General features: G+C 39.7%; 2 protein-coding genes across 3 annotated transcripts in view; one reads left to right on the forward strand and one right to left on the reverse strand.

Annotated features, from left to right (window-relative positions):
* Window positions 1-4,209, forward strand: part of Cep290 (centrosomal protein 290) — a 76,523-nt gene extending 72,314 nt beyond the window's left edge. Inside the window, exons 51-53 of the mRNA XM_057757537.1 lie at window positions 862-956; window positions 3,132-3,211; window positions 3,982-4,209. Coding sequence (XP_057613520.1) covers window positions 862-956; window positions 3,132-3,211; window positions 3,982-4,209 — 403 coding nt within the window. The remainder of the gene's footprint in view (window positions 1-861; window positions 957-3,131; window positions 3,212-3,981) is intronic.
* A 5-nt stretch (window positions 4,210-4,214) lies between these two features.
* On the reverse strand, window positions 4,215-16,660 carry Rlig1 (RNA 5'-phosphate and 3'-OH ligase 1). 2 transcript variants are annotated; one of them, XM_057757540.1, is made up of 7 exons: window positions 16,471-16,660; window positions 12,066-12,183; window positions 9,911-10,006; window positions 8,994-9,110; window positions 8,040-8,237; window positions 6,388-6,557; window positions 4,215-4,884 (listed from the first exon to the last, which is right to left on the reverse strand). In XM_057757540.1, the coding sequence occupies exons 1-7, from the start codon at window positions 16,558-16,560 to the stop codon at window positions 4,699-4,701; spliced, it is 975 nt and encodes a 324-aa protein (XP_057613523.1). In that variant the 5' UTR covers window positions 16,561-16,660; the 3' UTR covers window positions 4,215-4,698. The 2 variants fall into 2 exon arrangements, with proteins under 2 accessions (XP_057613523.1, XP_057613524.1); XM_057757541.1 differs by lacking the exon at window positions 4,215-4,884 and adding an exon at window positions 5,733-5,822.

The raw sequence follows: 16,660 nt of genomic DNA on the forward strand, positions 1-16,660 counted from the left end.
CACATGTACATTCTGGGTGGGGGTGTGGCATGTGTATGCCACCTGTGAAAGAAGGACAGCTGATAAGAGTCGCTTCTTCCTTCCAAGAATTGAAGTCAGGGGCTGGAGAGGTGGCTCAGAGGTTAAGAGCACTGGTTGATCTTCCGGAGGTCCTGAGTTCAATTCCCAGCAACCACATGGTGGCTCACAACCATCTGTAATGAGATCTGGTGACCTCTTCTGGCCTGCAGGCATACAAGGAGGCTGAACAGCTGAACACTGTGTACACAATAAATAAATAAATCTTAAAAAAAAAAAAAAAAAGAATTGAAATCAGGCCATCAGCTCCACACCATGCACCCTTATCCACCTCTTTATTTTTAGAAAATTATTTTATACAGCCAGATTTGCTATACCTAAAGATTATGGTTTGTCAAAGTTGATTATTATTTCATCCTTCTAATATATTCACTCTGGTCTGAACAAAGAAAACGGGAGAAACCCAATACTAATATTTCCAGATTGTAACTTAAATTTTTCTAGCAGCATAGAATTAAACTTTAGCATTGTTTCTCTTAATGAAAGAGAAACAAGTAATTCTATGCTTCTAGGACTTTCTGCAGTTGCCTCTCATTGTAAGAAAAGAATTTCTGAAAATAACATCAGGACTCAGACGAGGAAAAACTTGGATTTGTGTTGTTTGGGAATGAAGCAGTGAAGCCCGGAGAGGACAATTTTCCTTGATGGCCCCTACTGCCATCTCTTCGGGACATCCTCCCAGCATGCACCAGCAGAGGCAGCTGTGATCTTGGTGAAATGCTGCCTGTGTAGTTTACAGAGAGACACTGTTTATTTTTCTAACATGCTATTGTTGTACTCTAGATTAGCCAATAGTCAGCTGGATAAAGAAAAGGCTGAATTGATCCATCAGATAGAAGTTAACAAGGACCAAACTGGAGCTGGAAGCAGCACACCTGGTAATGTATTTTGTAAAACTTGTTGGCTATCCCAAGTTTTTGATTTAGGGCTTTCCTTTTGTGTGTTTCTATAGTACCAAATCCCTGATAAGAGTATTTAGAACTGTTCTCTCTCAGGCTGTGACACTTCGAATTGCTTATACTAAATGACCTAAGTTTTCCATCTATGGGTTACAAACTTAATCCTAGTATATTTCCAAGCAATTGATGCTGTCTTTTGCTTCCATCTTCCTTTTTAAAAGAAAAAAAAAAACAGATTTATTATGTATACAGTGTTTTGCCTGCATCTATTATTTCTGCAGGCCAGAAGAGGGCACCAGATCTCATTAAATGTTTGTGTGCACCATGTGGTTACTGGGAAATGAACTCCTGACCTCTGGAAGAGCAGCCAGAGCTCTTAACCTCTGAGCCTTCTCTCCAGTCCGTGTTTCCACTTTCAAAGTATAGGTCCTTGAACATTTTCTTCTGAATGTTACTAATTGCCTTAATTTTAAAACTACAGCACTATTTTTTCTATTACAAATAGAAATGTTCCTTTTATTCCTTTCAATCCCTGTTCTGGAATTAGCATTCATTCCCCTATATTACACAGTTATACACAAAACAAATGTGTGCACATACAGAATACAGTTGATCATTACTTGATCTATATTTGCAAATGTAACTGTTTATCACAGTATGTGATAAATGATTAATAACCTATCCTCAAGATCACAACAATTAGAAGTATCACAGGAAGGTGAAACACTAATTCTATGAAAGTTCAGAACTCCTTGCCATGCCAGGGTCTTAACCACTGGGCTACTGTGCTTCGCTAACTAAAAACACCATTCATCTATCTGGAGTAGGTATGTGACTGCTAGGGGACCGCTTCGTGTGCTCTCGACACACACAACAAAGACCTGTCAATTCTGTTGGCATTGGGCAAGTTCTCTAATTTGTCTAAGCCCAAACCCTTACATTGCTTATGTCTTAAGAGAAGGGAGGAAAGGTACCGGTCACATTTCAGAGAGTACCTGCTTCCAAATGAACCTGTTTGGATATTCCTGAGTCCGCATTTAAAGATGAGGACATTTACAAGACCTCTGGAAGATGTTCTATATATTTTCTTGCTTCACTGTTTGACCACCAGTCTGTACATAATATATAGGAGCTGACTGTGGATGAACTAACAGACATGTGCATATGTGCATATGCGTGTTTACTGGGGCTGTCCACATGGGAGCTAGGTAGAGGATCAGCCCATGTGTCCGTCAACAGATACACTGACAAAATGTGCTGCACATATATGGGAGTTTTATTAATCCATACAAATATTTTTTAAGAAAATGGTACTACAGATTACCTTGTTCAGTAAAATGGGCCACCAGTCTCAGAAGACAAATATTACATCTTTTCTTTATATGTAGGATCCATGTGACATGAAAACCGAAGGGGGATTTTGCCTTACAAGAGAAAATGTTTTTTTGTTTTTAATGATTTGAAACCTTGTTTATGTTTGCCCTTTGTCTCTGAGTTATAGGAACCACGTCAAGCAATGCAAAATACTCCGTTCTTTGTCATGAAAACTTGTTTTCATTATTTCCTCAAACTTTAAAACAAAACCCTTCACCTTCCATGATTATATGTATAGAGCCACATGACACTGTGTGTCTTAACCTTTGTGCTGCGTGTCAGCAGCTGATTTCTTACCAAGCTGTCAGGATTGCGCTCCTTCATCTGGGCCACACACATTGTCTTGGACATTTTGCACATAGTGTAAAAAAAAAAAAAAAACCAACATAGAAATAGCCAAAGCTATTTGGGGTAGCGGGAGAGCATAAATGGCTGGCTTACCATTTTAGTCCTTTGCTTGTATATTTTGTACCTAACAAATTTTACTGGTTGTAGGATTTTTCTCTCAAAAATAGGAATTTCTCTTTTAAAAAAAAATAGAAATATCTCTCATATAGAGGAATAACCCACTTTTCCAATACCTAGCAGCTCCCCCTCTGCTTGCTGTGGATGACATTACCTACTAGTGATAACGTAGAAGTATACCTGAGAAGGGCGCCTGCCATATAGGATCCCAGACTGTAGGCTTCATAAACTTCCTGTTTATTCTGAAACAAATCCTCTGTCTTTAACTCATTCACAGTAAACAAAAATGTGGGTCTAATTTTCCTATTTTGGCAGATTCTGATCAACTAAAGGAAAAGATAAGTGATCTGGAGACACAGCTCAGAAAGTCAGACCTAGACAAGCAACATTTGATGGTAATTCTTATTTATATCTAACATCAGTATGGCCAGGGTTCTGTGAAAACAGCTTTGGGAAACAATTTTTATGATCACCGTCTTTAAGTCTGTGCCTAAAAATTCACGACTTATTTCACACTTACCTTAGTGTAAAATAAGGATATAATTTGACTCATGACAACTTTTTATTAGACAACAGCTAGCAACAACAAAAAATCAGACAAATAGAAAGGAATAGAGAATAAATTTATTTTGAAGCCATAACAAATTACCTCTTAACAGTTTTTTAGAATTTTTTCTTAATTTGTGGGTTGAAAACAGTATTTCTAAGTACCTTTTGAAATTATGCTCAGAGATCTTTTCCTTACAACCTTTCTGTGCTCTGCCTTAAGACCCAGAAGCACAGGAGCCTGGAAGTGAGCCCTGGCTCATCACTGGGCAGTGTAAACCGCGACTGGTGCACATGTGCCCTTCACATTCATTACTTGACTTTTACAAATCCCAGGAGTTCCATGATCATAAATATTATTTATAAAAGTTAAAAAACCAGAAAGTTAAAGAAAATACTGAAAACTCTTAAGACATTAGCTTCCATGTAATAAAGAGCAGAGCCCTTTGTTTGCCTGAGAAGATCTGATGCAGTTCAGAGAAAGACTCTTGTTAGCAAAGTTCAATTGCACTATACTTTTCTTTATATTTTACTGTTTATATTCTTTGAGTTTTTATGTTTGTAATCAAATCTTCTAAATTTCAAATGAAAAACATATGTTGCTCTATGTGACTTACAGGAGGAAATTAAAAAGCTGAAAAAAGAACTGGAAAATTTTGATCCTTCGTTCTTTGAAGAAATTGAAGACCTGAAGTACAACTATAAGGAAGAAGTGAAGAAGAATATTTTATTAGAAGAGAAGTTAAAAAAGCTTTCTGAGCAGTCTGGATTTGAATTACCTAGTCCCGGTGCTGCTTCTGAACAGACGGAAGATAGAGAAAGTCCTAATAATTTCCCTATTTATTAAAGACCACATTTAACTGTAGATTTAAAATTATTTTATAAGTTAAAAAATTTCAGCTGGCAATCAAGCAGTCTCTGAACTACAGAATTCACCTATCAAAATACTATATTTTTGCTTAAAGTCATATTTAGTTTTAACTTGGCAGAAAAGTATATTTTTGAAGATGTGAATTATTTATTGCTATCCAGTGTACAATAAGCTATGATATTCCTATTTTTATAATGTCTTAAATTTTCTAAAAGCATAAAAATAAGCTTTTAACAATTTTATCATTTAAAACTGAAGTTTCAGATGTAATTATTTTGTAGTTTTGTGTTAAGATATTCAAATCCTTTGATTTCGATAAACACAGATACATAAATGTTTATAAGTTATAACAGTTTGCTAAATAGCTAGCAAAATTAAATAGAACCTTGAGTTATTTTATCTTATGTAAACATAGCAGACTCTTCAATATTAGAAAACTGCAATAATCCCAACTATATTTACATTTTATACATCAAATATATCTTTGAGCCTATCAAATTTCTGTTTATCTATTTTTGAAAACTGACTAAACAAACACTCTTCATCAAAAGCATAGCCATATTTGTTTAGGTTCATGTTAATAACAACTGGTTTAGAGTTCATGTAAGTATCTGGAAGAGGCCAGCATAGACCAAGGTGGTGGCGATGGACCTGTAAGGAAGAAAAAGTGGCATTAGCTTTAGTCTGTAAATAGAAACTTACTTTGGGTGCCTGCTTCAGGTACAATGTAAGGGTCTGCCTTATATTACTCTTATTTTAATTAAATGTCATAGCTGTTCTTTTGACATAGTGCTGTCTATCTTCCCCATTAGAATATGAATTTTCCTGAAGGCAGAGACATTGTTTTTTGAATTCTGCTAGTACCTGAAAATGCCAGGAACATAATTAAGGGTTCCTCCAAAATTTAATGGATATAATAAGTCTGTTGGTGAATATAGAAAGAAAAGAAAAATGTGAGGCAGAATCTAGCGTTCCCAAAGGGAGTAAGCGGTAGTTGGTGAGGCCATTGTTGTGTAGCTGCTTTCTCCACATGAAAACGTCCCCTCTGGAGGGAGGCTCTTTAAGATGCTCCGCTCCGTGAGTTTGCAGTAGCACTACCAAGGACAGCCAGCTACCCAGAATGTGCAGGGGGTTCCCAGGACGCTGCTTTGTGAGTTTGATCGTGATTGATCCTTATGGATCCTACTGCTTCTGGGCCCTCCGTACTCCTTGTATGCAGCTCCTTCCCAGATTCCTGTAACCCCAACAAAGTCAGGGTCTCACTAAGGTCCACTAAGGAATCCTTTCTTTGGTCTGTCCACAGCACGTTATCTGTGGCAAGTGAGTATTCATCTCCCCGGGACTACAACACAGTCACACGACATACAGACAATTATGTTTTCATAGATGGTAATGAAAAGCACTTAGGGGGAGTTAAGAAGGGGCCATTCCATGGAAAGGCTCAACATACCTAGCAGCATTATGCAGAAGAAATAATGTTCATTTGTGAAGAATGAGCACAAGGGGGTGGAAATGAACGAAGAATGCTTTAGCGGGGGCAATGTAGTAGTAACTCAAGCAGGACTCTTGGCCTAAATCACAATGAGCGCCTAGTTGAGTGTGAAGAACAAAGATTCAGTAGATTAGACTTCTCAAGAACTGAACAACTAGATGCATGAAGTAATGGGAGGAAGGCTTAAAAATAATGAGTCCAGGTTTCTAATTTCAGTGAATATGTGGAGCCGGGAGTCCTAAGAACAGATTCAGTTTTGAACATTATGAATTTCATATACCAGAGAGAAACAGACAAGTCCAGGGAAAAGGGCACAAAGCATAAGGCAGTTCATCCTGTGTAAGCTACTACCTGGCACGTTTTTACTGAACTCCCTACTAAGTTAGTACAGGAAGTGCTGAGAGAAAGTAGGCTCCGAATGTCCCAGAGAACACAGTGGGCCACAGGAGCCCCCCAGGAGGGGAATGCATTATCCTTGTAACTCCGAAGCACATCCCGGATAGCCAGTGCCCGGCCTAACACCACCACTTTATACAGTGCTGTGTGGCCCTTCCCATCAACTCAGTTCTGTTTTAGCCCATAAGAATTATCGGGAATTATACTAACGGCATGCCAGAATGAATAAAGTCTATAGAGTCTGAGTGTGATGTCTTTGTCATTACCTTAATTAAACAGCCATCACCGCAGTGCCACACAATCCCTTCGATTTTACCCTCACTGCAGTCTTCAAACCAGGACAGCAAGTCGTTGTGTTTCAGGGTCGGCAGGTTTTCTACTTGGAAGGCTCCATGTGGTATGAGAAAGTGCAGTGGATATTTCTTGCTTCCTAGCCCTAAATGGTAAAATTTCCCATTAGCCATTCTCAGTCACATTCTTTTCAGAAAGAGAAAAGGTACCTCCCCAAATGTATAAATGTCCAAACATTTAGGAGCTATGTTAACAAAAAGGTTATTTGATTTGATTTTCTGTAGAGAATACTCCAAAGTGCATTGCATCCTGTTCTCACTCGAGTGTGACACAGTTTCCAAAAACTCTGTCTTACTTTCGTGTACTCTCTACACTGGGAGTTGGCACTGACCTGCAGACTAGGTCCAGACAGACACCTATTGAAGTAATGAATGTAGCCTTAACCATTCATGTAAGCACTGCTGATAGCCCATTTCAAAGATACAGTTAACAAAGCTTAAAACACTGGCTATCAAACATTTTTAGAGAAAAACATTTGCTAGCATGTGCTATATCATTAGTTACATTCTGCTGTTAGTGTTTACCTAACATCATCTTGGATCCTGTATGTAAGCTTAATACCCATCTATCACCCTACTTAAATTTGGGTGTACATGTTGGGGAATATTATTTTCAGATGTGTGACTTTTGTTTACACTGCATTTGCTTAACTCTAAAACTGTGTCACTGCCTGTCAAAAACACCTGATGGTCTAATAAAGAGATGAATGGCCAGTAGCGAGGCAGGAGCAATGATAGGTGGGGCCAGCGGTCAGAGAGTATAAACAGAAGAAAAACTCTGGGGAGAAGGAGGAGCACCAAGGGAACAAGGAGAAAAGGCCATTGGAGCCAGCAGCCATGGAGAAAGAAGTAAAGAAAGATATACAGAGATAAAGACAAAAGCCTAGAGGCAAAAGGTAGTCAGGATAATTTAAGAAATGCACAAGAAACAAGCCAAGCTAAGGCAGAGCATAAGTAAGAATAAGTCTCCGTGTGATTTATTTGGGAACTGGGTGGCAGGCCCCCTGCCCAAAGCCAAAAGGTCAAACACCCACAACACCTCCCTACACCTTCAGTCAGCTTTTGATCTCTGGAATTATTATAGCTTTAGAGTCTTCTATTTTATGATTCTCCTTTCAATTCTGTACTCAGCATGCAACTGACTTACCCAATTCATTATGGTTCATTCATTCTTTAAACAGTATCTGTTGCCAATTCTTACTCTTCCCTGTGTTTACTAATGCTAAAGTGATGATCTAATGGAACAGCGCATTTCACTCAACTAACTCCCCCAAACTTATAAAGCAACGAAAAGCTGCATCTCAGTAATTACTTTTCATGCACAGTTGTTAGTGCTGTCATGGGGAAGGATAATTGGATAAAGGCAACCTGACACATTAATAAATCACAATGATTAGCCATACATACATTTTTTTCTTGAATATAAGATTTGGATGATGATAAGATTTCTCTTTAATATAAGAAGAGGATGTGTTCCTAGGAACTGGATGCGAATGCATTCACTGCTGCTTCAGTATATTTCTCGGGTTGACCACAGGAAGTTCTCTTTGGAAAACATCTTCACTCACCATATGGGTTTCCATTGATATTCGTTCCTATCAGTTCCAGGGTTTGCTCTAAAAGTTCTGACAGGGGCACGGCACTGATTTCCAAAAGTCCAGGCTCATCAGGATTGTGCCGTAGGACCAGGGCAATTCCAAACTCATAATTCACCACAGAAGAATGCCAGCAATACTGCTTGCTGTTCTTTTCCACTGGGACCCAGCCTGTTATTTAAAGAGACGTTAGTGCTATCACGTCGATTCAATTAAAAGACACAGGTATTTGTTTGTTTGGTTACTGGTTATAAATATTCCTTATTTTCTAGATTCCCTATCGCACAGACACTTAAAATCAGTGGGAACGTTAACACTTTTACTGTTTTCTTTGTAATCATAAGGGTTCATTTGCTTATTCTGTTGGGGTATTACCATGAACTAAACACATTCTTCAGAAAAAATCATCTTGGTTCAGGAGCAACTGAGCACTACACTCAGCATTAAAACTCTCTTCTTCTTTTAAGTTTTATTTTAGTATCTTTTCTAACTGCCTACCCTCCCTCCTGCCTGATATTGTCATTTTTTTTTTCACTTAATAAAGCAATTTCTCTGTATCATCCTACAGTGTGAGTGGTGCTCCACATATCATTCTGATCTGGCTGAGCCATTATCAATTCCCTATTTGCCGTTGCTGTTTTTACTTTTATTGCTAGGCCAAGCTCCCTCAATGTGGAAAACTTTGCTGCATATGAAAGAAACAAGCCACTCTGACCAAACGTCTTACAAAATATTCTCAACCTTGAGAAAGATTCAAACTCAAAAGATCATTCCTTGCTATGTCTTTATAAACTGTTAAGACTTTTCAATAAACTCGATTCAGAAACTTTGCACTATAAAAAAAAATGAAAAGCTAGCTTAGACAATTTTCTGATTAGACCCTTTTTGCCTGTTTCTTATACTAAACACAAAATGATTCTGGGATACCGGGAATGTGTCCGTGCTCATCAGGTACTGGCTTCCCATTCTGCCGCTCTACTTCCTTTGCTGGTACCCAGCACTCTGGGACAGGCCTGAAGTCTTCCTCTGTGTTCCACAGATGCGCTGCAGAGAGTCAGTTAAGGCATCAGACAGAGGACAGGCGCAAAGTGGAAGCAGGAAACACTACTTCGCTGGCCGATGTGAAAGGGACTCTATTATCACTGCCACGTGACTACATTCCAAATTAGGGTACATTTTAAGCTTTCAGTACACTAACACTTATGCACATTACAGTCTGAGGTAGCCGACAATCTGCAAGGATTTATGAGTGTTTAATGTTTTTATTTTGGGGGTGTTTCGAGATAAGGTTTCTCTGTGTGATAGCCTTGGCTATCCTAGAATTCACTCTGTAGACCAGGTTGGCCTCGAACTCTTTGAGATCCACCTGCCTCTACCTCCTGAGTGAGACTTAAGAGTTTTAATATGTACTCCCTATGGTGTACTTTATATATGTGTATATATGTTACATATATATATATGTGTATAAAATAATCATCAACGCAATAATATTATCCTTTAATATCTAATTATTTTCTCATGCTAACCAAATAAAAATATATCTTATTACAATACTGTATGTTTAAACAGTATAGGCTGATACTAAAAAGAAGTTACAGAAAGGTTGGGAAAATAGTATTCAGTATTTGTGTGTGTACACACCTGTGTATGCATGCATGTGTATGTCTGGGCACTGTGCTACTGATTTAGCCCTAAAAATGAATATTTATATATGTGTCTGTGTGTAAATATATATATATATAATTATTTTCCCCAAGATATATATATACATAGAAGAATCATAGCAATAATTTCACAAATTTCAACTCTTTAAATCTGAAAAGTTTGAAGAAAAACCCACTAACCTTTTGAGTTTTCTTTTGAATGTAGAAATTTTTTAAATCTTTTCTCGGCTTGCTTGTTAGGTTTTCTATCTAGTCGAGCCCAGAGGTATGGCTGACCTAAAAACATAGGGAAAGTCAAGAGGAAACAAAATTCATCTTGCAAGACATTTCAGAGAAGAAAAAAAAATCAATAAACAGTAGTCTTCTCTGTAAGAAAACACCTAAGAGAACAAGGAAACGCACGATGCTCAGCACTGAGTCCTCATCCCAGCATGTGAGGATGTACTTTGTTAATGTGAGAAAGATGCATGGTCTTATTATCCGAATGTTCCATGGTCCCTTCCTAAATTTTCCACATGAGAGCAGAACCAGGTGGCTGTGTTCCCTCCTCCCCTGAACATGACACTGCCATGTGGGGTTAATTCTGGCAGACATGGAATAAAGCTGACCTATCTGGCCACTAGACACACTGAGGGTGAGTGAGGGTGAGGGTTGCTTACTCCTGAGTGTGAGCAGTCTCAGGGCACTGAGTTAGCTTACTCTTGCTACTGCTTCCTTAGCGGGAAGATGCCTACTTGACAAGTCACAGAAGGAAACTCTCCAACTAAGAATCCACCCTGAGTTCCTGACACATATCAGTAGCTCCTAACCTGAGAAAACGTGTCCTGCTGTGGCTATAAAGCATGACAAAAATACAGATTTTTCTCTGGTATCCCCATACCTGTTGCTCTGTAACAAACTTACTTCTGAAATCCTTATTTTATTATGTGTTTATCTGCTTGTCATCTTTGGTCCTGTGAGCATCCTTGAGCAGTAAAATCTCTAGCTCTCTAATTGTTCCCATCCTGCACATCACACATGATACACACTGAAGTTTTTTTAATATAAGAGCCTGATAAATCTTACTCAAATATATAAATCAGAGGCATTGGGGAATATTATTTTCAGGAGCAAGGATAGACGGGGTTAGATGACACAAAGTATAAATAGCAGAAGACCCAAGAATGAAGGAGGAGGAGGAGCAAGTGAACAAGGGGAAGAGGACATCAGGGGCCAGCCACCCAGCCTCCCAGTTATATAGCAAGCTCCAGAGAAAGACGTGAAAAAAAGGTATACAGAAATAGAAAAAGATAAAAGCCCAGAGGCAAAAGGTACTTGAGATAATCTAAGTTAAGAAAAGTTGGCCAGAAAAAAGCCAAGCTAAGGCCAGGCATTCATAAGTTAGACTAAACCTCTATGTGTGATTTATTTGGGAGCTAGGTGGAGAGCCTCCCAGAAAAGTCAAAAGAGTAAAACATCTCCCACAACACAGAGGTTATAAAATGGTTAAATACACAATAATACTATTAGTAGCTATTCATATACATAATATAAAGAACTAGATTAAAAATATATTGTTTCTGGTTGAGTGGACTTTTTGTCCTTTTTCCTGGTAAATATATAAAATGCTTTCCACTAACATCCATTAGGATAGCTATCACCAAAAATAATAAATATTCCTAGTAGGGAAATGGAAAAATTGGAATATCTGGAAACTAGAACTTTGTGTAACCATTATGGAAAATGTATGATGGGTATTCAAATTTTCTAAATTAGAATTAACATATGATCCAGTAATCCCACATTTATATAGGTTCATAACCCCCCCCCAAAAAAAAAAACTGGAAGCAGTACTTTAGGAGAGATAATGCCTTATTAATTACATTATCAATAGTGGCATGAAGGTAGGAGCGACTCAAATGCCTATCAGTGGCTAAACAGATAAACGAAATGTCCTATGTACATATTAAACAATTTTAAAAATGTGTGCAATCTGACACAATCCAATTGGGTAAAATACTGAACTGAAAGAATAAACCAGGCACAAAGAGACAATTATATGAGTTACCACTAGAAAGCAGAAGAAACTAAGAGGCTGTTGTATGAAGCCGCTTGTTTGTTCCCCACTGCTCAGCCCAGAAATAATCACACAGAAACCATATTATTTGCAATACTGTTAGGCCAAGAGCTTGAGCGTACTTCTGGCTAACTCATATCTTAAATTAACCCATCTCTACTAATCTATGTATTGCCACGAGGCTGTGGCTTACCCGGTGAAGTTCAGGCGTCTGTCTCTGACAGAATTTATACAATGAAAAAGATAATACGTTTAGTAAACATGGTAGTTGTATTTTACCTTTGTGGTTAGTAACATAGCAACACGTCCCATCCACCTTTTCTGTGGCAATGGCATTGTACACATCTGCCTCTAATGCCTTTTCACTTAGAGTTTCAGTTGCCAAAACTTTAAATGGCTTAAAAGAAGAAAGAGAAAAAAAACTGGCATAAGATATACAGCCTCTGACTTCACACACAGGCTCATATGAACTGTGCCTAATTCCCTTAGTTCCAAACAACTGTCTCCTAGGTCTAACTCTGCAGCCCAGACTGGCCTTGAACTCACGACCCTTTGGCTTTAGCCTCTAGTCTGGAGGTTCCCCTCCTGCCCCACCACGACAGCTCTCCTTCTCTGTAGTGTGATCACATTCAAATTGGTTGTCCATGCGGACTGTGATCTACAGGCTTGTCCTCCACAGTGGAACCAGGAGCTGTGTCCTATGGCTATTCACTGGCCACAAGCATTGTACCTGACACTGGAAATACAGAGAAGTACCCACCTTTAGTGAAACTCAGACGTTAGAGGGCTATGACGGAAATAAAACGTGTCACATTATTACACGGATGAATACTAAAGAGGAAAACACAAGGGAAAGACACAAGGAAGTCCTCTAAGGAGGCAACAACTGAGCAGATCTGAGGAATCTCATGCGGAGGAAAGGCCCACAGTCAGGGCATCCTGTGTCTGAAGATTGCAAGTCAGCCACTGCGTTTGGAACGAAGTGCAGGTGAAACATGCTTACTTCATTCCAGAGTGTGCCTGGTGGGTCAAGACATGGGATTCGCCAATCACAGTTCTCCAAGACTCAGTCTACTCTTCAATGAGATCTTTACAAAACTGACTTTTTCAAATCGCACTTGGTTCTTAGTTGTGGGGAGAGTCTAGTGATGTCCTCTATCTGAGCTCACATTTTCAGAAAAAGAGACGATGAAGACGGCTCCTAGTTTGAATTTTTAAAAGGCCGACTTGCAAAGCTGCAATCTAAGTGCTTACTTTAGATGCCCATCTAAAAATCTCTGGCTACCCATCCAACTATGTTTGTGAAGCTTCCTTATGAAAAGCATTTTCCTAGTATGCAAGCCAGACCAAGATCCACTCCCACTGCCTCCTGGTGAAACTTCCAGCAACTACTAAGATAAGTCTACCCTCGGTGGTCAAAAGTGACCAGGCCTCCTGGAACTGAAACACCCATTGCTGCTGCTGGCACAATGCCTATTCAACATCTGAGGCCAATTTTGTGTTCTAGTTCTATCCTGCCCAGGTTTCACTGTTAAAAACCACCAGTAATAACTTGCCTGCTGTTTCCCCCCGAGGTTGCTTGCTTTGCCAGGAATTCCCTTCCTGTTCTTTTCATCTTTATCAACAATTAGCTGTCTACATGTTTCATTTATGACTTTGCTACTGTCAGGAAGAAAATAAAGCATCGGGGATGGAAGCAGAGACTACTTCTGAGATCCTGACAAGTTTTTTTTTTTTAGCTATAATGTTTATTTCTGAGAAAATTTTATCCTACTATTTTATAGTCTAAATCATAACACTCACTTTAAATAATAGTAAATAGTAATAATAACAATAAATACTGCACAAAGCAAAGGGAAAAGGGTGGTCCTACAAAATTAGGTACGAGAATACTAAACTCGTTTCATTGATTTGTGCGAGGTATATGTATGTGTATGAGAGTGTGTGTGTGAACATGTATGTGTAATACATACCTATATGAGTGCATGTGGAAGCCAGAGGTTATCACTTTATCTTTGGAGACAGAGTCTCTCACTAAACTTAAGAGCATAGTGGTTCTGGTTGGTAAGCTCTAGGGCTCTACTGTATCCCCTCCAGACACGTGGGTGCTGGGACCGGAACTGAGCTCCTCGGGTCTGTGTAGCAGCCACCTTCCAAGTCCGTGATATACTACTTCAGTATCAACTTGTCATCGGTGTGTGACAATGGGACCAGGAGGTATGATTCTAAGCCATTGGGGCAAAATGCTAGCAACAGCAGGTGTGTGTGTGAGTGTGTGTGTGCGCACGTGCATGCCTGTACTTATGTGTGTACATTTTTAAATTTATAAAATTGCAAGGAGGGTGACTATGCCCTTGGAATTGTTAACTACTGTAAAATGTTCCTCCCATGGGGATCATTTCTCTACTACAGTTTGCTATTTACTCCTCCACCTGTGACCAAACTACGGCAAAAGCAAGAAGCATTTGTGTACATGAACAGGTAATGCGGATTAATTGGGTGGTGTGCAATTTCTAATCAGGGATGAGTAATTTAATCAAGTTTTATTAAGATCTACTGAAAAGCACTGAAGGTAATTCAAGCAGAATGGTTAGCCTGGGAAAAGCATTAATGCTTAATCTGTTTACAAGATGAAAGATGCTGCAAAAGCAACAACTCCACACTGAGATCTTAAAACAGACTGGGCCTAATTAATAAGAGACTTTGGATAATTACTTGGACACTATGCTGTAATCAGATAGCTTTAACTATAAAGAGATGAGAGGGTTTTTTTCCCCCTAGTATAAAGTACTTTTAAAATTACGCCCTACCCACAATATTCAAAGCTGAGAATCATGATTAAAATGAATCATCAAGGATGAGTGTTTTACAATACTTGGATTTATTATGATTTTTGTTCTAAATGGCCAGCAATACCGATACTGAATACTAATCTTAGAGCTTTACTAGAAAATATAGTGGGGCTCATTCTGGTAGCAAGTACAACTTATTAAGTAGTACCATAAACAACATTATGACATTTTAAGTGTAATAACGAGGCAGTAGAAAAGAATAGGGAAAGATCAGATGTTAGGAAAAGGTAAGAAAACATCAAGGTTGACGGAAAACTGGCATGAAGACTCTCAGAGTTCTTCGAATTAAAATTTGACAACTGTTAATTCATGTGTCAGTTCCTAGCAGCAGGGACTAAGAGATAACAGGGCATCTTGTTAACTGCCATTTAATCTAAAAGACAAGAAAGGGGCTCGAGGGAGGAAAAATGAAGCTCTAAAAGAGGGGAAACAACAGAGTACAAAAATGAAAAAAATGGTGTGTGGGAGGGGGTGCAAACTGGAGACTTGGGGGAGATGTGCAGCTCGCTGACGTGGAGAGGGGACAACACAAATTATGGATGAAAATGTTAAAAGGAGTGGGGAGGGCAGTGGTGGTGCACGCCCTTAATTCCAGAACTCGGGAGCCAGAGGCAGGTCTAGTTCGAGACCAATCTGGTCTACAAGGCGGTGGTGGCGCACGCCTTTAATCCCAGCACTCGGGAGGCAGAGGCAGGCGGATCTCTGTGAGTTCGAGACCAGCCTGGTCTACAAGAGCTAGTTCCAGGACAGGCTCCAAAACCACAGAGAAACCTTGTCTCGAAAAACCAAAAAAAAAAAAAAAAAAAAAAAAAAAAAAGAGCTAGTTCGAGGACAGGAGGACAGGTTCTAAATTTAGTTACAGAGAAACCTTGCCTCGAAAACAAAGAGAGAGAGACAGAGAGAGACAGAGAGAGAGACAGAGGGGGGAGGAGGAGGAGGAGGAGGAGGAGGAGGAGGAGGAGGAGGAGGAGGAGGAGGAAGAGGAAGAGGAAGAAGAAGAAGAAGAAGAAGAAGAAGAAGAAGAAGAAGAAGAAGAAGAAGAAGAAGAAGAAGAAGAAGAAGAAGAAGAAAAGAGATGAGAGAGAGGAGAGAGAGAAGAGGGGGAAGAGAGAAAGTCAAAAGGAAAGCTCTTACTTTTTATGCTAACTAAAATAAACAACCCACAAGAACAACAAAAAGGCCAGAAGGCCAATCGTAGAGTGGTAATGGTGAAAAAGAGTGGAACTGATTTCAAATACACATGCTGATTGTGTCTGAGTTGAGAGGTTAAGAATTTTGCAACATATCAAAAAATCATGCTGATAAAAACTATATATTAACTCACTTACGTTCACGCAAGGCTCACTCTGTAAAACACATAAGATGACTAGAAAACCTTAGGACGGGCACATCGAGTTAGAATTAAGCAAGAAATGACACGCGGACTGACTTTAGCGACCTAGTCAGGCTAGCTGTCAACACTGTCATGGGTTTCTAGGACACAACAGGTAAACAATGCTTTCTCATCAGACTCTTGATCGACAGTCGTTCCAAGTTAGACGACCCTGACATCTCACTCACTACTCAGGTTTTTCACTCAACGGTGCTGGCGTGGGAAGGAGGTCATTAATTGCGATGTAGGTTTTCAAACCTGCCAGAGCAAGTTTGAATCACTTGATCTGGGAGGGGAAAACAAAAAAGAGACTCTCTCCCACACTCCACACAACGAAGAGGGTCCACGAAGCTGGAGCTCAAGGTATACTTCACCCAAACCTCCCCTGTAAAGCCTGCAGGGCTCCCGGGCCGCCGCGCAGCGTTGGAGAAGCCACCCAGCAGCCCAAGTCGCCGGGTACCTGATGCTCCCGCTTGGCCGAGGGCTCGGCTTTCACCTCCGTCACAAACACGCACGGCATCTTCCGCTGCACCGAGCCCAGGCGGCTCATGGCGCCACTCCGAGTCTCCCGGACGCTGGATCCCAGCCGGAGGAAGCCCTGCAACAGGCAGCCAGAGAACAGTACCCGGTCCTGCCAGGGTGATCCTTCA

The sequence above is a fragment of the Chionomys nivalis genome, chromosome 25, assembly GCF_950005125.1.
Source record: "Chionomys nivalis chromosome 25, mChiNiv1.1, whole genome shotgun sequence".
Classification (NCBI taxonomy): Eukaryota; Metazoa; Chordata; class Mammalia; order Rodentia; family Cricetidae; genus Chionomys; species Chionomys nivalis.